Source organism: Carya illinoinensis, chromosome 8 (assembly GCF_018687715.1).
Source record: "Carya illinoinensis cultivar Pawnee chromosome 8, C.illinoinensisPawnee_v1, whole genome shotgun sequence".
Classification (NCBI taxonomy): domain Eukaryota; kingdom Viridiplantae; phylum Streptophyta; class Magnoliopsida; order Fagales; family Juglandaceae; genus Carya; species Carya illinoinensis.
The window spans coordinates 29,549,116-29,575,702 of record NC_056759.1 but is presented as its reverse complement, the minus strand read 5'-3'; the positions used below and the strand labels follow the sequence as shown (position 1 = coordinate 29,575,702).

The following is a 26,587-nucleotide window of genomic DNA, read 5'->3' as shown; positions in this document are numbered from 1 at the left end:
TTTAAACTAACAAAAAATTATAACTTACTTCAAGTGGTTCTCTATCTCAGGGCAATTGTTCAGCACGTACAACTGAGCTTTTTCAAACTCTCTTCCACATAAGTCATAACCACGCACTGTACCAAGTAGATACTTGTTGGAAAAACACAGAAAACACATTTTCTTGTCTTGCTTGGTCAATGTCAAAGTTTCTTTCCAGTTGATCAAACCTAGTGTCAACTCCGTGGAAATATTTGGAACAGAAGGTATACCACTCATCATTAATATATGCTTCTGCAATTGATCCTTCTGGGCAAGCCTTGTTACCCACTTTAAGTTTCAAATTCCAAAAGAATCGTTTAATGGGATACATCCATCTATACTGAACTAGTCCTACAAGTCAAGCCTCAAGTGACAAATGAATGGTTAAGTAAATCATGACGTCGAAGAATGACGGTAGGTAAATATTTTCTAGCTTGCACAATATTATGAAAATTTCTCATTCCATTCGATCCAAAATTTCTACATTTAACGTCCTAGTACATAAGTCTTTAAAAAATGAACCCAACTCAATCAAAGCTACGCTCACGTTTCTCGTCAAGTACTCACGGATAACAATAGGCAGGATAAGATGTAAAAAGACATGACAATCATGACTTTTTAATATATATATATTATATAATACATACTAGTATATAATATATTATATACTATATTATACTACATCATATAACTTATAGTATATTATATATATAATATAATATATTAAATATAATATAATATATATTATATTAAACATAATAACTATATATATAGTATACTATATATATAATAACATATATTATAATATATAATATTTAATATCATGATAAATTATTATGATATATTATAATATATTAAATAATATAGTATAAAGTATTTAAATGTTTAATTTTCAGTTAACCGTTCGAATGTTTTAAAATAACACTTTGAACATTTTGGTATGTATAACTTGCCGCGGACAGTCATTTTCACGGACGCCATGTGGAAATTTCCAACTTCCTTTCAAGGCTTTAGCAGTCCATGTCTGCCATTTAAAGCCAACCTCGCTGCAGTGAATAGTACCCAGTCGAAGCCTTTTCCTCTAAGTACCGATATGCTATTTTTCTAACCATTTTACCGTTTTTAGATTTTTGACAGATTATCGATCAATATTCACCATAGATTTGCTTTAATCCATTGTAGGAAGGTTTATTTAGGTTTCTATGTATTATTTTGGTGAAACATCCATGGAATCAATTTCAATGACTGAGTCTACCCGGCGTCGTCTCTAAGGTCGATTCGCATATCATTCGAACTCCCTAACCAACGTTCGAACGGTAATTGTTAACCATTCAAACGTTGTTTAAGACATTCTAATTGTAAGAACCAATCCAATCTCGTTCGACCGTTGTTTTATATGTTCAAACGGTACAGGTACCATTCGAACGTTGTTTTAGACATTCGAACTATAGGAGCCAATCCAATGCTGTTCAACCGTTGTTTTATACGTTTGAACAGTTCAGGTACCATTCGAGCACTATTTTAGGAGTTCAAACAGTATAATTAAATTTAATAATATTAGTGAATCGTTATTTTTATTCCATATTGTAGTTCTATTAAATCTTAACGAGAATAATTTCTATATTATAATTAAATTAATATAGAAATTTTTCACATTTTGTTAAATATTAAATTTCTATTAATATTAATCTAATTAATATTAAATAATATGATATTATTTATTAAAAATTATGTTATTCACAATGTCTCACTTTATTACATTTTTATTCGTATGTAATTTAGTGAATAGTTATTTATTATATTTTTATCGTTAATGTTGTATATCTAATTTTTAATTTTTAATTTCACGTTGATTATAATGTCTTCTTCTGGGATGAGACATAAGCGAAGCAATCCAGCTGAGACTAGTAGCTATCTATACAGGGAGAGGACTATTTCACTAGAGCAACCGGTGAGAATTTATGATTTCTAGAGTCTTATCTGGGAGGGTCATTCCCTACCATCAGTCTTCAACGATTGTGGTTGAGGACCTATCCTAGATGAGCGCGAGGAAGCATGGGAGCCCATCTCCTATATTGACATTGTTGCAGAGTTCTATAGAGAGCTCGGTAGTGCCAACCCAGATGACGGAGGGGCCTTCAGTTGTATTTTCATGGGATGGACTTGCTGAGCATCTCGGTATTCTTAGGCTGCAAATGCATATCCGAATGTGGTGTCTAGAGAGTCTAATCTTTCAGTTGAGGCAGAGACAGCTGAGGAGGAGGCATCAGTTTATACTAATGAGGTCGATACCTTGCTGATCATGAGATGAGGGATTTGGTTGTTGGTCTTGATGCTCCACCATATGAAGGGACAAAGAGCATCAAACAAACAAATCTATCTTCTTTATTTAAGATCATGAATTTGATAATCGCCAACATTATTGACCCTTGGTAGCACAAGACAGAGATTGGCATTGATAGGACGAAATTTATGATACGGATTGCTCGTGGCATTCCTATCGACCTAATGGGGTATATATTCGATAGGATTCGATCAGAGTCCCGGTATATTTCGATGGATATATTACCATTCGGAATCCTGATCACCCGATTTCTACTAATTGCCAGTGTCGTGCCTAATGTTGCCGAGTTTAAACGAGAGCCAATGGGAACGATAAACAGCACCACCCTCTCACGCAACACTGGACACTCGAGATTGCGTCTTCCTGGACATGTTCCAAACTCGGTTGATCCTCAGAGAGATGCACAATCAGGAGATCATGGGGTATCAGCTGCTGAAATATCCACACAGGCCGAGGCATCAGTACACAGCGTTACTCGTGAGGAGATGGCCGAGATTGTGCGTGTAGCGACCAGCAAATAAACATCAGCGATGATCGATGCAATACGTATGGAGATCCATTATGCTGTCTGTGTTTCATACAAAGATTACTACTAGTATCTCTGAGTTACATACAGAGTTTGATGTCATGTTTGCGACTTAAGTCACCATTAGTACTCAACTGACACAAATAAAAGAACGTATAGCTATAGTCGAGGAAGTCTGCAAAGACTTGGGGTCAAGTACTTTCTATCTTTTGTTTATTTGTTTTTTGTTTCTAGCATGGATAATATTTTGTATTTTGTAAATTCAGTATCTAACTATGAATTAGTATTATTTTGTATTTTCTAAACTAATTATTAATTTATATTATTTTTATTATTTAATTGATAAATTTTTTATAATTTCTAGTTAATATAAATATAATTTTGCAAAAAAAAAAAAACATATAGTTATCGTTCAAACCCTACAAATCAAGTTCGAACAATGTTGTTGATCATTCGAATAATTAAATTGGTACGTTCAAACGGTATAGCAATTTTCTTCAAAAAAATTTTACTTAACGCACCAAAATCTAGGTTCAAACAGTTAAATTTAATCGTTCGAATGTTGAATCATTATTGTTCAAATGATTTAATTATTTGGGATAAAATATTTCATCTCTAACTAGACCATTCGAACGCATTCGAACATTACAGACATTCCGTCATTTTTTTAGCTCAAAATATGAATTTTGTCTCTAAATTTTATTTTTTGAGATGATTTTCATTTTATCTTAAAACGAAATCGTCTCAAAAAATCTTTTTTGTTGCAGTGCAATTAAAAGTTGATTTTTTTTTTTTTTTCATGTAATTCTAAAAATCCACTGAAATGTTTTGAGCTAAAGCCAAAGCGGAGTTGAATTCCCAATATTCCAGCAAATTAATTAAGTAGATATTTATGTTAAAAGAATGGTTGTATGTCATTAAATTATGTTAGTGCTTTTTTTATAAAATTTTAAAATAGATAAGACATTTCGATCTCTTATATTAAAATAAGAGAATTCATATTTGTGTATAATCATAAAATATATTAGCGTCTCACATAATGTTTTGAAAAAGATAAGTAAGTATAAAATTTATATTAAAAAATAATTTTTAATAAGAAATAAATTTTTTAAAATAAAAGAGCACCAGCCCCGACATAAACCACTCTTATGATATAGATACGGAAAAATCATTATAGTTTTGGGAAATAAAAATGCTAGGCATACCGAGATATGGGTCCCGATTGGGTTCCAAAATTTTTTTATTTTTTTATTTTTATTTAAAGATTAATAAAGTATTTTTTAATAATATTATAAATTTTTTAAAAATATAAAAAAATAATTAAAAATATCTTTTTAATTAAAAAAAATTTACTCTTCTATATTAGTCTCGTGCTGGAACGGCTCTCTGGATGTGGCACGGCTCTTTGGAAAATGAGAAGGCAACGCCGCATCTTTGCGGCGTTTATGACTGGAATCTCCTGCTTTTTTCCACGGACACAACACGTGCGATTTGTAGGAAATATTACTTTATTATACGAGTTATTTTCGGCAGTCAATCCTGGAGTAGATTTAGTTGGAAATATGTTTTCCCCACCGGAATCTTTTGCCGACAAAACCTTCGGCGGCGAAAGGCAGTTTTTGTTCTATCACCATCTACCTAAGAGTATTAGTAATAGGTTCAATAAATTTTAATTAAAATTTAATTAAAAAATTTATTTTTATAAATTTTAATTAATCATTTTTTATAAAACTAAATAATAGACTTAACAAATTTTTTACTATTCTATTAAAATTTTAATTTTAAATTTTTTATATATTTTAATTCTAATTATAATTTAAATATGATTATATTAAATATTAATTAATCTTCTAATCTAGCTAGCCGGTTTTCAATTATTATAAATGAAAGTAACGTATATAATATTATTTTATTTGAAAAAAATTAAAAAAAATTATAACAAAAACCCAAATTGGACAACAGACGACAGATTGGCAGTAATATTCGACTACTGCGAGAGAGAACTGGAAGTAATATTTTACTCTAAAAATAATATTTGGCTAGTGTCTTTCCCTCAACAAATTTGACCAGCCATCTAGTTGATGACCAAATTTAATGTAGATTTATTGAATTCATTTTAGCATAATATTTCACATTTTAACTATTATTTAGTTATAATTTAATTTTGTTGAGTCCATTACTAGTGTTCTAATAAAGAGAAAAGTTTGTATGCTGCCGTATCTTGGCCGCTGGTAGGGAAAAAAGAATTTTTTAACTTAATAATTAAAGAAGAATTTTTTGATTGTATTGATGTATTTTTTTATTTTTTAAAAATATTTAAATCTATTAAAAGAATATGAAAAGAAAAATACAAAAAAATATTAAAAAAAAAAAAAGAGAGAAGAAGAAAAAGCTAGTGGTCAAAAACAGCGATACTACTTAGCAAAAAGTTGCCCGCCCCTAATAAAATTTACTAAAACAGTACAATAAACATTAAAATGATAAATTAGTATAATTCAAAGTTCAACTGGCCGGAGATCAATTAATATTAAATTATATATAATTATCTTTCAATAGCGTTAGCAATGACGTTATCAGCAGATCGATCATAATCTATTGTTTATATAAGCAACGAAAGGAAGAATTACAAATGCCGTATTAAATATTCGGATCCTGTAATTGCGCGCATGCATGCGACGTTTCTTATTTTTATAAGTGCCGAATGGGACATTGGTATGGGAAAAAAAATAATAGTTATAATCGCGATTACATAAATGACATGTAATTATTTTTAAAAAAATGAATAAATATAGAATTTATATTAAAAAAATTAATTTTTTAATAATAAATTATATATATTTTTTTAAATAACTGCAAGTCACTTACACACACCACTTTAAGTATCATTACTGTATATTTATCATTAGCATTAGGTAGAATATTGAAAGTTCATGGTTGGAAGGGAATAGCATCAGGCCGGACTCTGTACATAAAATATTACTCCACGATAATGCACATAAAAATCCGGTATACATAATAAAAAATAATAAAAAAAGGCTTGCGGTCCAACGAGATTAATTAAAAAAAAAATGAAGAATTTTGATAGCTCTGGGAATTAAAAACTAGACTCATTACAACAAATGCGACTTTATGCCCTCCACTTTATGCCGGGAGGGTAGGTGGTCGGAAAAGGTAAACGATTAATGGGTATTCGAAAAGATTTCTTTTCACCAAATTGTTTCATGAAAAGCTAATAACTTAAAATGGATAACATTAAGCCTTTTTCACATTAAAGTACCAACTCAAATATCTATTTTTTCCCACCACATCACCTACGGACAAAGGTCTTAGATTTCATGGGATACGAGTAAAGAAATCAGAAGATTGGTGATAAATGTAACATTTTTCCAAGAACAAGCTTGGTGGAATTTTGTTGGTAGAGGATCGCGAGGTCATTGTGAGCATGATTAATTAATTCAACATTAAAAATGGGCATTTTTGAAAAATATGCGTTCTTACAGTACTGGTTTAATAATTTTGCTTACATCCTTGTTTTAATTTCTATTTTTAATTTTATTCTATTTAAATTAATTAAATTATTCTACTTGACATTTTTCTATTATATATGTATTAATAAAAATAAATAAAAAATAAAAAGTAAAAATAAATATAATAATAGAGATGATAACTAAATTTTTTATTAAAATAATATAGTACTCCAAATCTGATTTTGGAAATGCGTGCACATATACGTACATGTGTACCGACACACATTTATCTACTGACAAAACTCATGGTGAGGATACCCTGGTGGGCATCCCCCCGCATATATAAATCGAAGAGACGAGTGTACTGTCGGCGAAGATAAACTGATCTCGGAACACCATCACCTCTGAAAGTAGCCGCGCTCCATGGCTGAAACTAAGCAGCAGCTTCACATAGCCATGTTCCCATGGTTAGCCTTTGGTCACATAATCCCATCTTTAGAGCTCGGCAAGCTCATAGCCCGACGAAAGGGTCATCGTATTTCCTTCATATCCACGCCTAGAAACATTGATCGCCTCCCAAAGATCCCTCCGGATGTTGCGCCTTTGATAACTTTTGTGAAGCTTCCCTTACCCCATGTTGACAACCTGCCGGAGAACGCAGAGGCCACCATGGACTTACCCCACCACATAATTCCATACCTTAAGATAGCTCATGATGGTCTTCAAGAACCCTTGTCTAAGTTTTTAGAAACTTCGAACCCTGATTGGATCATTCATGACTTTGCCCCTTACTGGTTACCACCAATTGCTTCCAGACTTGGCATCTCACGAGCTTTCTTCAGCATTTACAACGCATCATCCTTGTGTTTCATTGGACCACCAAAGTGGTTGTCGTCGTCGCCGGGAACAACAGACGAGCCCGATCCAGGCAAACGAACGGAACTTGAGCATTTCATCGTCCCTCCCAAATGGATCCCCTTTCCATCCAAAATAGTGTATCGGCCGTATGAGGCAAAAAAGCTCTTTGAAAACATTGAAGCGAATGCCTCCGGTGTTTCAGACTTGTTTCGTTTCAAGATGGTGTACTTAGGCACCGAAGTCCTGGCTATTAAAACATGTATGGAAGTCGAAGCGGAGTGGTTGAATCTCTTAGGAGAGCTTTTCCACATACCTGTGGTTCCCGTGGGCTTATTGCCACCCTTGCCACAAGAAGGCAATGACAATGGAGATAGCACTTGGGATACAATTTCGGAGTGGCTAGACAAGCAAGAAAAAGGGTCAGTGGTTTATGTAGCACTCGGAAGTGAAATCCGGCCGAGTGAAGAAGACTTCAACGAGTTGGCTCTTGGGCTTGAGCAATCTGAGTGTCCATTCTTTTGGGCTCTAAGAAAGTCAGCCGGTGGGGAATCAGTTGAGCTGCCGGAAGGGTTCGAGAAGCGAACCAAAGGTCGTGGGATTGTTTGGACAGGCTGGGCACCTCAGTTCAAGATACTGGGTCACGAGTCGGTTGGGGGGTTCGTGACTCACTGTGGTTGGAGTTCAGTGACGGAGGCATTCCAGTTTGGACGTGCTCTAATCCTGCTGCCTTTCATTGGAGACCAAGGATTAATTGCTAGATTCTTGGAAGAGAGAAAAGCAGGAGTTGAAATTCCCAGGAAGGAGGAAGATGGGTCATTTACCAGGGACTCGGTGTCACAAACTTTGAGGTTGGTGATGAAAGACGCAGAGGGTCAGATTTACAGGGACAAAGCTAAGGAAATGACCACCATATTTGGGGACAAGGAACTCCAGCACCGATACGTTGCTGAATTTGTTGAGTTGCTGGAGAAACACAGGCGGATCATTACCAAGGGTTAGAAAGCACGTGATGAGATTATTATAATGACCAGGGTGGTGTCCCTCATGCATGTTGGTTAAAGTGATAAGTCGAAAATAATGGAGCTCATGATTTCCTATATATTAGTCTCGAAAGCCATGATTTGCGCCACTATAATCTATATTTTCATGATCATTTATTTGCTTGATCAAATTAAGGGAAACGTGATAGTAATTTCTCTTATATATACATATGCGGCGTGGTTTTAGCCAGTCCTGATTTGGTTTGGTAGATAATCCTCCCATCTAATTGTGACAATTTTTTTAAAATTTTATAAAATATATAATAAATAATTTAATTTTTTTAATTTTTAAAATAAAAATTATATTAAAAAATTATATTATAATAATATTTTATTTAATTTTTATCCCATCCCATCCATATAATCAAACTAGGCCAAAATCTGGGATGATATTGATTAAGGAATGAAACCGTGGGTGGATTGTAATATAAGTAATTATAGATATAATATTAAGATGCGTAACTCACTTTATTTAAAAAAAAAAAAAAAATGAAGCATGCCAACACTATAACAGAATAGATCTTTTGGGATAAAATTTTTCTTCCCAAATTATAGGGATTTTTATCCCAAAAATATTTTGGGACAAAAAAAATTCGTCTCAAGCTCGTCCCTACAAAACTGTCCTAAAAGATATTTTGAGACGAAAATTATCATTTCGTCCCAAAATATATCCATTTCGTCCCAAAATATATCGTTTGGAATGAATTTGAAGGAAACAGTTCGAAACCGATCGAACGAGAAATTTTTTTTTGTCACGGTTGAAGTTCATCCCAGAATATCTTTTAAATGGTTACTATTTTACATTTGAACGATATTAAATTATTTGAACGATTGAAAAATACGTTCAAATAAATACACATTTTGAGAATGTTCAAACGGGATAAATATAGCTTTCCGTTCAAACGTTAAAAGGACGGATCGAACGGTAAAAGAGATCGAACGGGTAAAAGTTATGTTCGAACACTACGAAAATAAATGGTGTTTGAACGTTATGTGATCGTCTGCAATCGTTTGAACATTTTAATCAATGGAGTTTGAACGTTATGTAGTCATTTGAACGATAACTATTTTATTAAAACCACATTAATAATAAAAAACTGAATAGACATTCATAATATTTGAAAAAAAATACATGAGAAACTATTTAATATTTACAAAAGTTTTATAATAAGTGCAAATTAAATAAATAACCATGAACTAGCATTGTTTGTACATAATTAGATAATCTCAAAATCTATATGTAAAAAATCATCAGTTGCTTGGAGGCTTGTACTGTTGTATAAACTGCTGCATTTAGAGTTACATCTCTCTCTTGAACTCTTCTTGTTGTTCTTCATATTGTTTTAGGTGCATCTCCATGTCTCCTTATTTCACTAATTGAACCTCTAACTCATGCTGTCTTGCAACCAATTTTTCGATTCTACGATTCGCATTCTCTTGTGCTATAAATGTCGTAGAGGCAAATCTGGAAGAATAGGAAGAGGGAGGAGGTTTTACACAGCAACCCAAACCCCTCAAGTATCCTGAATGTTGATCCAAAACTTCTGTAAAAATATCAACATCATGTGTTGAGGAATTTTGATTAGACGCTGATTCAACACATATAGCAACCATTTTATACTACACATAAAATAAAGAGTTAATATCATCATAAATATTCTAATATATTTATTTAAAATAGATTATAATACTTACATAATTTTCGAGGGCATCGGGATGAGTCCACTCTCCATTACGATTAGTATGTGATGCATCATATAATTTTGTCAAATCATAATTGGTATCTGAATCTTGTTACAATAAATATTTGTTAAGATATAAAGTCATTAGGATTCATATATTCAATTAACTATAAACAATAAAAAAAAATAGTAATATCAATTTCTTAGAGAGACGATGGAAAAATCTTAAGCCTGCATGATGATTAATCTTTAATTTCGATCTATTTGTTTTGTTATAGAACTTCGCTTCTACATAGAAATTGAAAATATTAGAAAACGAAATTAAAAATAGGATAACTAAAATAATTAATTAAATTATATCTTATATGATGGATCCTCAAACAAGTCACAAAATTTTTCCCACTTAGAATGTTGGACATCCTGGAAAGGATATTGGCGTGCATCTTCCATGTTCTCAAACTTATTATAATGCATATGACACATCGTCTTATATTTTTGGAATGTATTACTCATAAACTCTTCCATAGTCTTACACTTTTATCTCAGACAAAAATTTAATTCGAAATCATCTTTAAAAAAAATATACACAAACATATTATCATTTAAAATATTCTAAATTTAAGTAAAATATAAAAATTTATTTTACTTAATAAATGTTTTAAACATCACCAAACAACGCTTCTTGATAAGCTTTTTAACATCTTAAGGGACTTTCTTCCATGAACTTATTGCCAAATGTGCATAAGCTCATGTAAGAGCAGCCACATGCGATGCAAGCTAAGCTGCTGGTTGTCTTTCGCCTCATGTATGTTCGTCAAGAATATTAACCTTAATCTTACCTACCTTACAATATTTTCCCAACTTCATGCCTCTAATAGTGCCTCAACCTTGACGAGATTGTACTATAAACTTTATAAAATATAGCATTGTAATCATTCTATATTTTATGTCTATTATATGACCTTAATTAATAACTTTTATGACTATTAGATTTTTACCTTATTCTGTAGAGTCAATCTCTAATGATGAGTCTGAATGAGAGCTAGGAACAGGTGGAGATGGAATACGAACTTCATTCCTCATCGGTAGTATAATTTCAAAACATTGATACAATATTCATTAAGTAAAATAGTTGTCATCAAGTGTAATGTAAACATATAATTAGTCAGTCATAATCTGTATCAATATCATTTGATAATTCGGTCTCATTATCTGTAGATACTTCAGATGATTCAAGATTTTGCCGAATTGTCGCATCTCAGCGTCAATATCTTCTCTATTTAATAGAATCATCTCATAATAGGTCAAATCCACAAATAAATTAAAGACGGGCTAACTCTGTTGGTATGCTTCTTGAGTAGAATGATCATCTTCTTCTTCATCTTATCCTTCCGCCTAAGGGATGACATCATATATATTTCTTGGAGAATATTTTTATACTACTTGCCATTGATTTCCTAACTTCGAGTTATCTAAGTAGAATACTTGATATACTTGAGAAGTCAAAATAAAAGGATCATCTTCATACCATTTTTTTTTTATGTATTAATACTCAAAAAATATTCATCATCACGAACTCCAGTTCGAGGATTGCTTAAATCTCACAAATCATACTTAAACAGATACACTGCAAATTCTCCCAAATATTTCATTACAATTATATCAACAATAACCCCATAGAAATTAATATTTTCTCCATCATGACTTCCTTCGACTAGGACACCACTATTTTGCATTTTCTTATAACAATCTCGATCCATTGTGTGATACTTACTTCCCCAAGACATATATGCAGAATATCGAGCAACGCTTCTCGATGGGCCACGCGCTAATATATACAATTTATCCGATATATCATTTGGATTATTCGTATGCATTTGTATAACCTACATATTGAGTAAAGCTTATATTATATCAATAATAAACAATCAATATTTTAAATTTGATTCTAATTAAAGCATATATAATGTCATTACCTATTGTTCAAACCATCTCAGAAACTCCTCTTCATGTTTCTGGTTTATATAATTTACTCCTAATTTCTTGAGCATGTTAATATTATCACTGAAATTGATGATTACCACAAATCTTTTATATTCTTATATTTTTTCTAAAGTAAAGGAGCAAATTTAAATTAACAAAAAATTATAACTTACTTCAAGTGGTTCTCTATGATCTCAGGGCAATTGTTCAGCACGTACAACTGAATTTTCTCAAACTCTCTTCCACACAACTCATAACCACACACTGCACCAAATGGACGTACTTGTTGGAAAAACACAGAAAACACATTTTGTTGTCTTGCTAGGTCAATGTCAAAGTTTATTTTCAGCCAATCAAACCTAGTGTTAACTGCGTGGAAATATTTGGAACAGAAGGTATGCCACTCATCATCAATATATGCTTCTGCAATTGACCTTTATGGGCGAGCCTTGTTACCCACTGTAAGTTTCAACTTCCCAAGGAATTGTTTAATGGGATATATCCATCTATACTGAACTGGTCTTGCAAGTCGAGCTTCAAGTGACAAATAAACGATTAAGTGAACCATGACGTCGAAGAATGACGATAGGTAACTATTTTCTAGTTTACACAATATTATGGCAATTTCTCGTTCTATTCGATCCAAAACTTCTACATTCAACATCCTAGCACATAAATCTTTAAAAAATGATTCCAACTCAATCAAACCTACGCGTACGTCTCTCGTCAAGTACTCACAGATAACAATAGGTAAGATAAGTTGTAAAAAGACATGACAATCATGAATTTTGAATATATATGTTATATAATATATACTAGTATATAATATATTATATACTATATTGTACTACATCATATAACTTATAGTATATTACATATATATATATAATATAATATAATATATAATATATTAAACATAATAACTATATATAGTATATTATATATATAATAACATATATTATAATATATGATATTTAATATCATGATAAATTATTATGATATATTATAATATATTAAATAATATAGTATATAGTATTTAAATGTTTAATTTTCAGTTAACCATTCGAATGTTTTAAAATAACCGTTCGAACATTTTGGCATGTATAACTTGCCGCAGACGATCATTTTCAACAACGCTACGTGGAAATTTCCAACTTCCTTTCAAGGCTTTAACAATCCATCTCTGCCGTTTAAAATCATCCTCGCTGTCGTGAACAATACCCAGTCGAAATCTTTTTCTCTAAGTACCGGTATGCTATTTTTCTAACCATTTTACCGTTAATATTTAGGTTTTTGATAGATTATTTGTTTGAATTAAGATAAAATAATTTATCCATCAATACTCACCATAGATTTGTTTTAATCCATTGTAGGAAGGTTTATTTAGGTTTCTATGTATTATTTTGGTGAAAAATTTATAGAATCGAATCGAAAGATTCCATGGACTTTAATGACTGAGTTGACTCAGCGTCGTCTCTAAGGTCGATTCGCATATCATTCAAACTTCCTAAACGACATTTGAATAGTAATAGTTAACCATTCAAACGTTGTTTAAGACGCTTGAATTGTAAGAGCCAATCCAATCTCGTTCGACCATTGTTTTATATGTTCAAATGGTACAGGTACCATTCGAGCACTATTTTAGGAGTTTGAACAGTAATAGTTAACCATTCGAACGTTGTTTTGGACGTTCGAACTGTAGGAGCCTATCCAATGCCATTCAACCGTTGTTGTATACGTTTGAATGGTTCAGGTAGCATTCGAGCACTATTTTAGGAGTTCAAATAGTATAATTAAATTTAGTAATATTAGTAAATCGTTATTTTTATTCCATATTGTAGTTCTATTAAATCTTAACGAGAATAATTTCTATATTATAATTAAATTAATATAGAAATTTTTCACATTTTGTTAAATGTTAAATATGGCAGTATATCGACCTGGTGGGGGTATATATTCGATAGGATTCGATCAGAGTCTTGGTACATTTATGTAGATATACTGCCATTCGGAATCCTGACCACCCGATTTCTGCTATCTGCCAGTGACGTGCGTGATGTTGCCGAGTTTAAACGGGAGCTGATGTGACCGATAAATAGCACCACCCTCTCACGCAACACTGGGCACTCGAGCTTGCGACTTCGTGGACATGTTCCAAACCCGGTTAATCCTCAAGATATGCACAACCAGGAGATCATGGGGTATTAGCTGCTGAGACATCCACACAGGCCGATGCATCAGTACACAGCGTTACTCGTGAGGAGATGTGTGACACCCCCAAATCCCATGTACGGATACGAGAAAATCGAGACATCCGGATAATGACATCGTGGGTCACCACCCTATCGCCAAGTGCCAAGTGTGTGTACAAGCAACAAGTGTGCAAAAAGAAACACGCAGCAGATAGCAAAGTCATATAACTAAGTACCAGAATTTTTCTTAATTTAATACAAAGCGGTTCAAAACATACGTAATAAAATATTACAAGCTACAAATATAGTTTCATACCAACCACAAAGCATACACTCCAATTCAATACTCTAGCAGAGCCGCCTCCTCGAACTCAGCCTCCTCCTCCTCCTCAAACTTTACACCAAAATTTACGGTACCAAAAATGGTGTCGCAGGTAAGTAAAATCCAAACGCTACTAGATAAAAGCATATTAAAACTCAAACAATATGCATGAAAGAATGCAAAAGCACATGTTCCATAAAAACCACATTTTTTCCACGCACGCCAAAATCCCATTTGGCCCAAAAACATAACCTTCAAATATAACCTCGCCATTGTCCTCGATAATGGCCCAAAAACCAGACCATCAGAGCACTGTAGGCGGGAATCGCAGGTGGGACTCTACCACCATCCTTGCTCACCACCGTCCCTAAGCGTGCACCGTAGGCGGGAATCACAGGCAGGATTCTACCACCATCCCTGCTTACCACCATCCCTATGCGCGCACCGCAGGCGGGAATCACAGGCGGGATTCTACCGCCGTCCCTGCTCACCACCATCCATACGCGCGCACCGCAGGCGGGAATCACAGGCGGGATTCTACCACCGTCCCTGTTTACCACCATCCCTACACGTGCCTCTAACTCAAACCAATCAGTCCAACCGTTCACATATACCATAAATCATTTCTCGCTTACAAGCCCAATTTCCTTTTTTCAAACACATGTACATGCATGCAATTATACAAAAACTCGATTTTTCCTTTCTAAACATAAACATGCGTGCACTATATAATGCAAACATCAAGGCACAAATATCTCAAGCAAATATCAACATCAACCAAACAATTCTGTCCTTAATCCATCTGACCCCCGAACTCTTCGGACTCAGTCTCGAATCAACCAACCAGTCCAATAATTTATTGTAAGAGTAAAAATATATTTAAATCTAAAATAGAGTTTGAAAAATACTTACAGCGCTATAAGGTATTTTTTGAAAGCTCACGACGTTGCAAACGGCGGAGGAAAAGTAACGTAACAGTGTATTTTACACTGTGGCCATGGGTAGTAAATTGTCCACTTTTGAACGGGGACAAACCAAGACACGAAATTGATAAGAAATGGCCTTGAGATATTTATGAAGCTAAAGGAAATGAGTTTTGGCCGTGGGTAGCGGTGGAAACGGCGGTGGAAGTACAAAAAGGGGCTAAACGGAGTTGAGCTCGTGGGAGCTGCTCCGGCAACGGATCGGGGCCGGAATTGGGTGGGTTAGGACAACAAGAGGTAGGGAAAGAAGTGGTAAAGAGATGGTGGCCGGAGGTGGAGCGATGGTGCCGAAAACTACTCAAAATCGTGCGGAAAGGAGGGGCTGTAGGGGGTGATCGGTGGCATGGATGGGGTTGGAAATTGGTGGGGGTGTTCACCGGCCGGAGGGGGAACGAACGGTGGGGGTGGTGTCAGCCACGTCGGTCGGCGGCGGTGGTTCTAGGTGGAAGAGGCTGACGGCAACGGGAGAGAGAAAGAAGCAGCTGCAACGTGCACGGGAAGAAGGAGGAAGAAGAAAGAAAGAAAAAGAAAGAAAAAGGAAAAAGGGAAAGAAAAAGAAAAGAAAAAAGAAAAACAAGGGAAAAAGAAAAGATGAGGGAAAATAAATGAAGTCCAGTCCTCACTTCCGGAATCCAAAAACCGAACCAACGAAAACGATTTTAAAAACCAAAAAACGACTAAAATAAATTAAACATCACACCAAATAAAATAAAACCAATTTAAAATACAATAATTTAAAATAAAAGAGATAATATATTAATTAAATTAAAAACTCATTCAGTGAAAATACACGTAAAAACGGGGTATCACATCCTCCCCCCTTAAAACAAATTTTGTCTTCGAAATTTGTGAGGTCAAACATCAGCACCAACAGATACAGGATACAACTCTGAATATAATTGAGAGATACATAACATCGACAACTCCCAAAAAATCCAATGGTTATTGTCTTCACACCATAAATTGCTAATATCGACGACGTCTCTGCTTTACCCTCCGAATTTTCATCCTATTCCAACTTTGGTAACCTAATAACCACTTCCAAAGGTAACCATCAATAAACGAAATTTGCACGACCAAAAGATTAATCTCTCATTAAAACTTTGAATCACTACTAATTCCTCAAAATCAATACAAAATTTGAATTTCTAAGTATCTCCAAAAATCATGCTTTCGCGCGCACTCTGATAACTCGCCAAAATACATAAAGGTTATATCCTCATAAATTAACATCATCAAGTACAAGCTCAATCCACACCTAATCACAAGAAACCTTTATAACATTTCCATAGAAAATAATATAACTCCAAAAACCACAAATCTCCACTCATTCCTCAGTTGGCCATCGTTGCCCTAATCAAAAATCAACATTCTGCAAAATACATCCATTAATTGATGACAGAAATCAGTACTAATCAAACTTCAGGCCCCAAATTAAAAACACATAACATCATCCCAAAATACACCTGTCTCTTCTAAAGATAAGGAACATATCCAAAAGGCCCAAGTCCTTCCCGGCCAACCAACGAGAGCGCCTATAACCTCTATCCGATATCCCACACTTCAAGTTCATTACCTATATTTTGAATAACATCTAATCTTGCAATAACTAACTCACTATAAACTACCATTGACTTCAAGTCGCAATTAATTCTCAAGATAAACACAACAGTTGTTACAAACCATCATCCCAATGAGTAACCCGCTTCGACTGCACATTCCGTTCAACTTACCAAACAACTCAAAGTCAAAATCTCTTGAATTTAATATTATCACACAGATTCATCTTCAACTTCAACTCCTACCAAACCAAAAAATAGATGAGATTAGGATCAGCACTCCCCGAAATCCATACACACTTATCATTACTACTCATCGATCTCATGTACTTTTAGCCAACACCATAAATCATTCAAACGTACAAGTGATCCATTACCACATTTCCATCATCTGGACTTATATCCTTAACTCAACAAGATTCATTCCTGAATCTACTCAACTTATATCCTTAAATCAACAACTAGTCATTGTTTAAAGTTTGGTACCGAGAATGACCTTAAACCTGCTAAGAATCCATTCCCAAAAGTCTACGGATCACATAGCCTCAAATTCAATCGTATTCAATACCAACACAAAATCTACTATTTCCAACACCTTAATGGACCTATATCTTTCGAATCGATAAAAAAATCATTTCCTAGAATCTGCTACTATGAGTTAACAATAATTAATTTCTAAACTAGCTCGATATCTTCAATCTTCAAAGCAATACACGAATTAGATCATTACCTCCAATCCTCAAAGAAATCTATTCTAGAAAAAAAAATCATATCAATAACTCAACTCTAATCAACCATATTTTAATGGTTACAACTAATCACTCACTAGAGTAGATCAAGCTACAACACTAAGTCTGTAAAACTAAGAACTCAATTCTTATTATAAATCGGTCCTTCAACTCTGCAATTCTAAAACCTTAAATCAGATAAGAATCATCTTATGAAACTTCTAAGATCAATGAACTTACATCCCATAATAGAAAAATCGACTCCCAAATCTTTCAAATTCTAAAACATTGATAGATAATAAATCATTTTCTAAAATTCTCAAGATTGGTGGCTTTAATCCAAAACATTCACCTTAAAAGCTTGTAAAATTTAAAACCTCAATTGCTACCAAATTACTCATCCGAATCACGAAATCTAAAACTCGAAATTTAATTATTTCCCCCAAAGCTTGTCAAACCTAAAACTTTAATTACCATAAACTTATTTTCCTAAAATCTATAAGGCCCCAAATTTTAAAACTTTGCTGAAACTTCATAAAATCTATTCTTGAAATTTGTTAAACTTACAACCTAGTACGTTATAGACCATTTCATAAACTCCATGGAACCAAAGAACTCGATTATTCTATTTCCCTAAAAGATCACCCAGATCATGCCATTCTCTCCACGCCTCGATAATATAAAAAAAAACCACACAAGGCGTTCATCACGAAGGATTATATTAGACTCATGTCTGCCATGACTCCAACATTCTGAGTCTCCGTAACCTTACCTCCATCGGTACCAGGAGTCACTGCGTACATTAGAACCTGAACTAATTGCCTCTGGTTAGTTCTACCACTGCGACGAGCTCCACGGCTTTCTTGAACTCGACTAGGGCACTCACGAGCAAGATGCCCCGTCTGACCGCATTCAAAACATTGGTTACTACCCAGACGACACTCGCCTCCGTGAGCTCTATTACATCTTCCACAAACTGGCACTCATCCTCCCATACGCACTCCCGAGGTTGCTTGTGGTCGAGTCCCGGTCCGCTGAACAAACTTTTGAGGCGAACCCGAACTACTTCCTTCACCAGTAAAACTCCGCCTCTTTTGTCCTAGAGGGGAGCCCATACTCAAATTAACCTCTCGCTCTGCAAGAGTGGCTAAGTCAACCAATTCCTAAAAAGTGGCAATCCGGTGGCAGACTACCATTTTGCGTATATCAGGACGCAGACCCTCCTGGAAACGCTCGGCCTGCATCTCCTCCATGGCGATGAGGTGGGGAGCAAATCGCCCAAGCTCTATAAATATTCGGGCATACTGTTACACGGTCATACTCCCTTGGACCAAGCTTGAGAACTCTCTTTCTTTTTGCCGCCTCACAGAAGCGAGAAAGAATCGGTCATTAAATTCTTTCTTAAAGTGTTGCCAGGTCACAGCGGCAAAAGATCCCAATTCTGACTCCAGCATTACTCTTTTCGTATCCCACCACTCAAAAGCAGTGCCTTACAACAGATAGCTGGCATAAAGTACTTGTTGTGCCTCAGTGCAACCACATACTTCAAAAGTTATTTCTAAATCTCTGACTCACTTTCCAGCCCGTAGTGGATCCTCTTCTCCCATGAAGGGTGGAGTTCTATGCGCTAGAAAGCACTCATATGTATATTTAGCTTGCACCACTCCACTAGGCCCTCCTTGTTGTGGCCAAGGCCCTCCTTGTTGTGGCCAAGGCCCTCCTTGTTGTGGCCTAAAATTTTACTGCATGAACTCCGTCATCTACCTTATCGCTTGGGCTATAGCATCATCTCTCGGCGTATCGTCCCGAGGCTCTTGAGTAGACTTTCTTGGCCTCACAATTTCCTACCACAACACAACCTTTGACCCCCTTTAAGAAAAACAAATAAAACCAACAACATAAAATAAAAAACCAACACCAAACCACATAACAAGAAACAAAAAAAAAAACCAGCATGCAATAACATAACTAAATAAATAAATACAAGTAAACAAGCTCAAATAAATTCAAATAAAATAAAACAGATCAAATAGCAACTTTGCTTAAAATAAATTTTAAAACACAACTTAAAAAAAAAAACATTCTAGTACTACCTACAGGACATGTGGTTTTACCCAGAGCCAAATCGCTCTGATAACACCTGTGACGCCCCCAAATCCCACGTACGGACACGGAAAAATCGAGACGTCTGGATAATGACATTGCGGGTCACCACCCTATCACCAAGTGCCAAGTGTGTGTACAAGCAACAAGTGTGCAAAAAGAAACACGCAGCAGATAGCAAAGTCATATAACTAAGTACCAGAATTTTTCTTAGTTTAATACAAAGCGGTTCAAAACATACGTAATAAAATATTACAAGTTACAAATATAGTTTCAAACCAACCACAAAGCATAAACTCCAACTCAATACTCCGGCCGCCTGGCGGAGCCGCCTCCTTGGGCTCAGCCTCCTCCTCCTCCTCGAACTCTACACCAAAATCTACGGTACCAAAAATGGTGTAGCAGGTAAGTAAGATCCAAACGCCACTAGATAAAAGTATATTAAAACTCAAACAATATGCATGAAAGAATGCAAAAGCACATGTCCCATAAAAACCACATTTTTTCCACGCACGCCAAAATTCCATTTGGCCCAAAAACTTAACCTTCAAACATAACCTCGCCATTATCCCCGATAATGGCCCAAAAACCAGACCATCAGAGCACTGTAGGCGGGAATCGCAGGCGAGACTCTACCACCATCCCTGCTCACCACCGTCCCTACGAGTGCACCACAGGCGAGAATCACAGGCGGGATTCTACCACTGTCTCTGCTTACCACCATCCCTAATCCCGCACCATAGGCGGGATTCTACCACCGTCCTTGTTTACCACGTCGGCCACGTCGGCTGGTGGCGGTGGTTCTGGGTGGAAGAGGCTGACGGCAACGGGAGAGAGAAAAAAGCAGCTACAGCACACACGGGAAGAATGAGGAAGAAGAAAGAAAGAAAAAGAAAGAAAAAGGAAAAATGGAAAGCAAAAGAAAAGAAAAAAGAAAAAAATGGAAAAAGAAAAGATGAGGGAAAAGAAATGAGGTCCAGTCCTCACTTCCGGAATCCAAAAACCGAACCGAAGAAAACGATTTTAAAAACCATAAAACGACTAAAATAAATTAAACATCACACCAAATAAAATAAAACTAATTTAAAATACAATAACTTAAAATAAAAGAGCTAATATATTAATTAAATTAAAAACTCCTTCAGTGAAAATACACGTAAAAGCAGGGTATCACAAGATGGCCGAGATCGTGTGTGCAACGATCAGCAGATAGACATCAGCGGTGATCGATGCAGTGCGTGTGGAGATTTATTCTATTGTGTTTGTGTTTCATACAGAGATTACTGCTAGCATCTTTGAGTTACGTATAGAGTTTGATGTCATGTCTGCGACTCAGGTCACCATCAGTACTCGACTGATACAAATAAAGGAACGTATAGCTACAGTCGAGGAAGTGTGCAAAGACTTGGGGTCTTAGTACTTTCTATCTTTTGTTTATTTGTTTTTTGCTTCTACCATGGACAATATTTTATGTTTTGTAAATTCAGTATTTAACTATGAATTAGTATTATTTTATATTTTCTGAACTAACTATTAATTTATATTATTTCTATTATTTAATTGATAAATTTCTTATAATTACTAGTTAATATAAATATAATTCTGCAAAAAAAAAAAAAAAAACAACATATAGTTACCGTTCAAACCCTACAAATCAAGTTCGAACAATGATGTTCATCATTTGAACAATTAAATTGGTACGTTCGAACAGTATAGCAATTTTTCTCAAAAAAATTTTACCTAACACACCAAAATTTATATTCAAACGGTTAAATTTAATCGTTCGAATGTTGAATCATTACTGTTCGAATGATTTAATTATTTGGGACAAAATATTTCATCTCTATCTAGACCGTTCAAACACGTTCGAACGTTACAGACATTCCATCATTTTTTTAGCTCAAAATATGAATTTTGTCCCTAAATTTTACTTTTTGAGATGATTTTCATTTTGTCTCAAACGATATCGTCTCAGCCAAGAACATGTGGTTCAAATGGCATGAGACTCAGTTTTCATAAGAGAGATCTTGGATTCGATCTCCTTTCCAAACTTCAATATCAAAAAAAGAAAAAAAAATGATATCGTCCCAAAAAGTCTTTTTGTTGCAGTGCAATTACAAGTTGATTTGTTTTTTGATGTAATTCTAAAAATCTACTGACAATGTTTTGAGCTAAAGCCAAAGCGGAGTTGAATTCCCAATATTCCAGCAAATTAATTAAGTAGATCTTTATATTAAAAGGATGGTTGCGTGACATTAAATTATGTTAGTGCATAAATTGTTTTTATAAAATTTTAAAATAGATAAGACATTTCGATCTCTTATATTAAAATAAGAGAATTCATATTTGTGTATAATCATAAAATATACACAAACCACTCTTATGATGGCATAAATCACTCTTATGATTATAGATACGGTAAAACCATTCTAGTTTTGGAGAAAAAAAAAAAAAAAATGCTAGGCATACCGAGATATGGGTCCTGATTGGGTTCCGAAATTTTTTATTTTTATTTTTTATTTAAAGATTAATAAATTATTTTTTAATAATCTTATAAACTTTTTAAGAATATAAAAAAATAATTAAAAAAAGTTTTTTTAATAAAAAAAATTTGATCTTCTAGATTAGTCTCGTGCTAGAACGGCTCTTTGGATGTAGCACGGCTCCTTGGGAAATGAGACGGCAACGCCACAACTTTGTGTCATTTATGACTGGAATCTCCTGCTTTTTTTGACCGGAAGGGGGCTGCACCTGTCATTGGCGTCTCGGTGGAAAGTTCTGAATGCGACGTTCACCCAATACCGGAGGGCATTCTCAGTTTCCACAAATGTCAAAGTACAATTTTAGGCCGCATATTAAATGTGCATTATTATTATTATAATTATAATTATTATTATTTTATAGCCAATGAATTGTCCATTCCAACAATAAAAGTCTTTACAAGATAATATTCCTATCAAATCCGATCCCAACCACATATCAATATCCTCAACGTTCTATTGCATTCCTGCTGATTAATGTACTGCCACATTCATTGCCAAGCCGGCTGATATAAAAAAAACAAAAAATAAAAAAAAAATAAAAAAAAATAAAAAATAAAATTAAGAAATACTAGTAGATATATTTGTTGGGCACGTTTGAGAATCATACTAATACTTTCGAATGTCAAGTTGTTCTTTCATGTACAATCTAAATTATTTTTTTTTAGAGTAATATTATAAACGGTTATACAATATATAAATATTGTGTAATCGTTTTAAAAAAAAATAAGATCTACGATTAAATTTTTTTTTATATGAGTCTCGTATTAATTCAATTTTTTCAAAATGACTACACTGTACTTACACAACTACGACTGTAAATATTATTTCTCTTTTTTTTAAGCATTTTTAAAACATCTTTAACCATTAAAACTTAGATTTAGATAGAGAAATATTTTCATCTTATTTTAATTTTTTCTCAAATATCATTTCAATACAAATACTTATAGACTAATCATTACAATTTTTTTCAAACTAATCATTACAACTTTTTCAAACTATCAAAATAATTTAAACTTTTTTAAATTTCAAAATAAAAATTATATTCTAACAATATTTTAATTTTATAATATTTTTTACTTAATTTTTTTTCTCTCTTCCCAAAATTCCATAATTCAAATTATCTCTTTATTATTCACAAATCATGCATTTAATTACTATTTATAAAATTTACATTCCTCGGATTCTTTATTTCTCCCACGAAAGTACCAACTCGTCAAAAATACCCATTGTTCCCCCACCACATCACCTGCGGAGAAAGGCCACAGATTTCATGGAAAATTAACAATCAAATCGGAAAATTGGTGAAAAATGCTACATGGTTCTATGAAGAAGCTTGGTGGAATTTTGTTGGTCAAGGCGAGGTAATTGTGATCAGGATTAATTAATTTGAAATTAGAAATTGGCATTATTGGGAAATATGCGTTCATACAGTATTGGTTTAATAATTTTTCTTACACCCTTGTTTTAATTTTTTTTTTAATTTTATTCTTAATTCTTCTTTTCATCATCTCTATATTATATATGTATTAATAAAAATAAACAAATAAATAAATATAATAGAGATGATAACAAAAATAATAAAATTTTTCTTAAAATTATAATGTCTAAATCTGATTTTGAAAAGAATAATATTACATATAATTATTTTTATATTTTTTTATACATTTAATTGATATGATTAATTAAATTTTTTTTTTTAATATTTAACCAATCATTTCACTTAAGTGAACAAAAAAAAATAACAAATTAATTTCACATAAAATTTTTGTTTTGGAAATGCTGAATATATACAAACGTTAACGACCAGACATTTATCTACTGACAGAACTCATGGTGAGGACTTCCTTGTGGGCATCACCCGCATATATCAATCGAAGAGACGAGAGTGCTGTCGGCGAAGAAAAACTGATCTCGGAACACCATCACCTCTGAAAGTAGCCGCACGCCATGGCTGAAACTAAGCAGCAGCTTCACATAGCCATGTTCCCATGGTTAGCCTTTGGTCACATAATCCCATCTTTAGAGCTCGGCAAGCTCATAGCCCGACGAAAGGGTCATCGTATTTCCTTCATATCCACGTCTAGAAACATTGATCGCCTCCCCAAGATCCCTCCAGATGTTGCGCCTTTGATAACTTTGGTGAAGCTTCCCTTACCCCATGTTGACAACCTGCCGGAGAACGCAGAGGCCACCATGGACGTACCCCACCACATAATTCCATACCTTAAGATAGCTCATGATGGTCTTCAAGAACCCTTGTCTAAGTTTTTACAAACTTCGAATCCTGATTGGATCATTCATGACTTTGCCCCTCACTGGTTACCACCAATTGCTGCCAGACTTGGCATCTCTCGAGCCTTCTTCAGCATTTACAACGCATCATCCTTGTGTTTCGTTGGACCAAAGTTTCCGTTGTCGGCGTCGCCGGGAACAACAGAGGAGACCGATCTAGGCAAACGAACGGAACTTGAGCATTTCATCGTCCCTCCCAAATGGGTCCCCTTTCCATCCAAAATAGTGTATCGGCCTTATGAGGTGAAAAAGCTCTTTGAACTCATTGAAGTGAATGCCTCCGGTGTTTCAGACTTGTTTCGTTTGAATATGGTGTACTTAGGCACCGAAGTCCTGGCTATTAAAACATGTATGGAAGTCGAAGCTGAGTGGTTGAATCTCTTAGGAGAGCTTCTCCATATACCCGTGGTTCCCGTGGGCTTATTACCACCCTTGCCACAAGAAGGCAATGACAATAAAGATAGCACTTGGGATACAATTTCGGAGTGGCTAGACAAGCAAGAAAAAGGGTCAGTGGTTTATGTAGCACTCGGAAGTGAAATCCGGCCGAGTGAAGAAGACTTCAACGAGTTGGCTCTTGGGCTTGAGCAATCTGGGTGTCCATTCTTTTGGGCTCTAAGAAAGTCAGCCGGTGGGGAATCAGTTGAGCTACCGGAAGGGTTCGAGAAGCGAACCAAAGGTCGTGGGATTGTTTGGACAGGCTGGGCACCTCAGTTCAAGATACTAGGTCACGAGTCGGTTGGGGGGTTCGTGACTCACTGTGGTTGGAGTTCAGTGACAGAGGCATTCCAGTTTGGACGTGCTCTAATCCTGCTGCCTTTCATTGGGGACCAAGGATTAATTGCTAGATTCTTGGAAGAGAGACAAGCAGGAGTTGCAATTCCCAGGAAGAAGGAAGATGGGTCATTTACCAGGGACTCAGTATCACAAACTTTGAGGTTGGTGATGAAAGACGCAGAGGGTCAGATTTACAGGGACAAAGCTAAGGAAATGACCACCATATTTGGGGACAGGGAACTCCAGCACGGATACGTTGATAAATTTGTTGAGTTGCTGGAGAAACACAGGCGAATCATTACCAAGGGTTAGTGATGAGATTTATTATAAGCAATATTAATGGTCAGGATCTAGCTAGTTCTTTTACATTGGTTTGAAAACGTTGTTTTTTTTTTTTTTGAAAATGAAAACGTTGTTTAAGATCATGTTTTAATCAAAAATATACTTATTGTAATCATCAGGGTGTCCCTCATGCACGTTGGTTAATTAAGGTGATAACATCGAGAATAATGGTGCTCATGATTTACCATATGTTAGTCTCGAAAGCCATGATTTGGGCCGCTATAATCTATGTTTTAATCATTTGCTTGATCAAATCAAAGGAAACGTACTAGCATTTGTGTATAATCATAAAATGTACCAGCAACACATAATATTTTTTTTAAAAATAAGTAAATATAAAATTTATTTAAAAAAAATTAATTTTTTAATAATAAATTAATTCTTTTTTTTTTAAATAAAAGAGGAGCCCCGACATAAATCACCCTTACGATGATAGATACGGAAAACCATTCTAGTTTTGGGATACGAGAAGTCAACTTTGTAACGTTTATGACTGGCAGCTCCTGCTTTTTTGACCGGAAGGTGCTGCACCTATCATTTGCGTCTCGGTTGAAAGTAATGAATGTGACCAAACACCGTATTCTCAGTTTCGAGAAAGAAAAATAATTGATGCAGGTGATTTGGTGAAAAATAAAACAGTGAGAGGTGTGCGCAATTCCTCCTGTACGTAGCATTTCTCATAATTCGCGTATTAAAGTAAATTCATGTAATAATTCGTGTATTAATATTGATTTTTTTATATTTAAAATTTAAATTAATATTATTTTTAATAAAATTTATTTTTTGACCAATCAAAATAAATTGATGTACATATTAATACACAAT

The 26,587-nt window shown here is 34.5% G+C and overlaps 2 protein-coding genes across 2 annotated transcripts; both read left to right on the top strand.

Moving 5' to 3' along the window:
- The first annotated feature begins 6,615 nt into the window (after positions 1 to 6,615).
- Positions 6,616 to 8,397, top strand: LOC122318117 (putative UDP-rhamnose:rhamnosyltransferase 1). The gene has a single exon (XM_043135257.1). It carries the CDS (start codon positions 6,782 to 6,784, stop codon positions 8,213 to 8,215), a length of 1,434 nt encoding a protein of 477 aa, XP_042991191.1. The 5' UTR covers positions 6,616 to 6,781; the 3' UTR covers positions 8,216 to 8,397.
- A 15,755-nt stretch (positions 8,398 to 24,152) lies between these two features.
- On the top strand, positions 24,153 to 26,036 carry LOC122274747 (putative UDP-rhamnose:rhamnosyltransferase 1). The gene has a single exon (XM_043083766.1). It carries the CDS (start codon positions 24,299 to 24,301, stop codon positions 25,730 to 25,732), a length of 1,434 nt encoding a protein of 477 aa, XP_042939700.1. The 5' UTR covers positions 24,153 to 24,298; the 3' UTR covers positions 25,733 to 26,036.
- The last annotated feature ends 551 nt before the right edge of the window (positions 26,037 to 26,587 follow it).

Bases quoted from the DNA above. Each gene is read 5' to 3' on its own strand.
- LOC122274747 (XM_043083766.1), top strand. From the start codon at position 24,299: ATGGCTGAAACTAAGCAGCAGCTTCACATAGCCATGTTCCCATGGTTA.
- LOC122318117 (XM_043135257.1), top strand. From the start codon at position 6,782: ATGGCTGAAACTAAGCAGCAGCTTCACATAGCCATGTTCCCATGGTTA.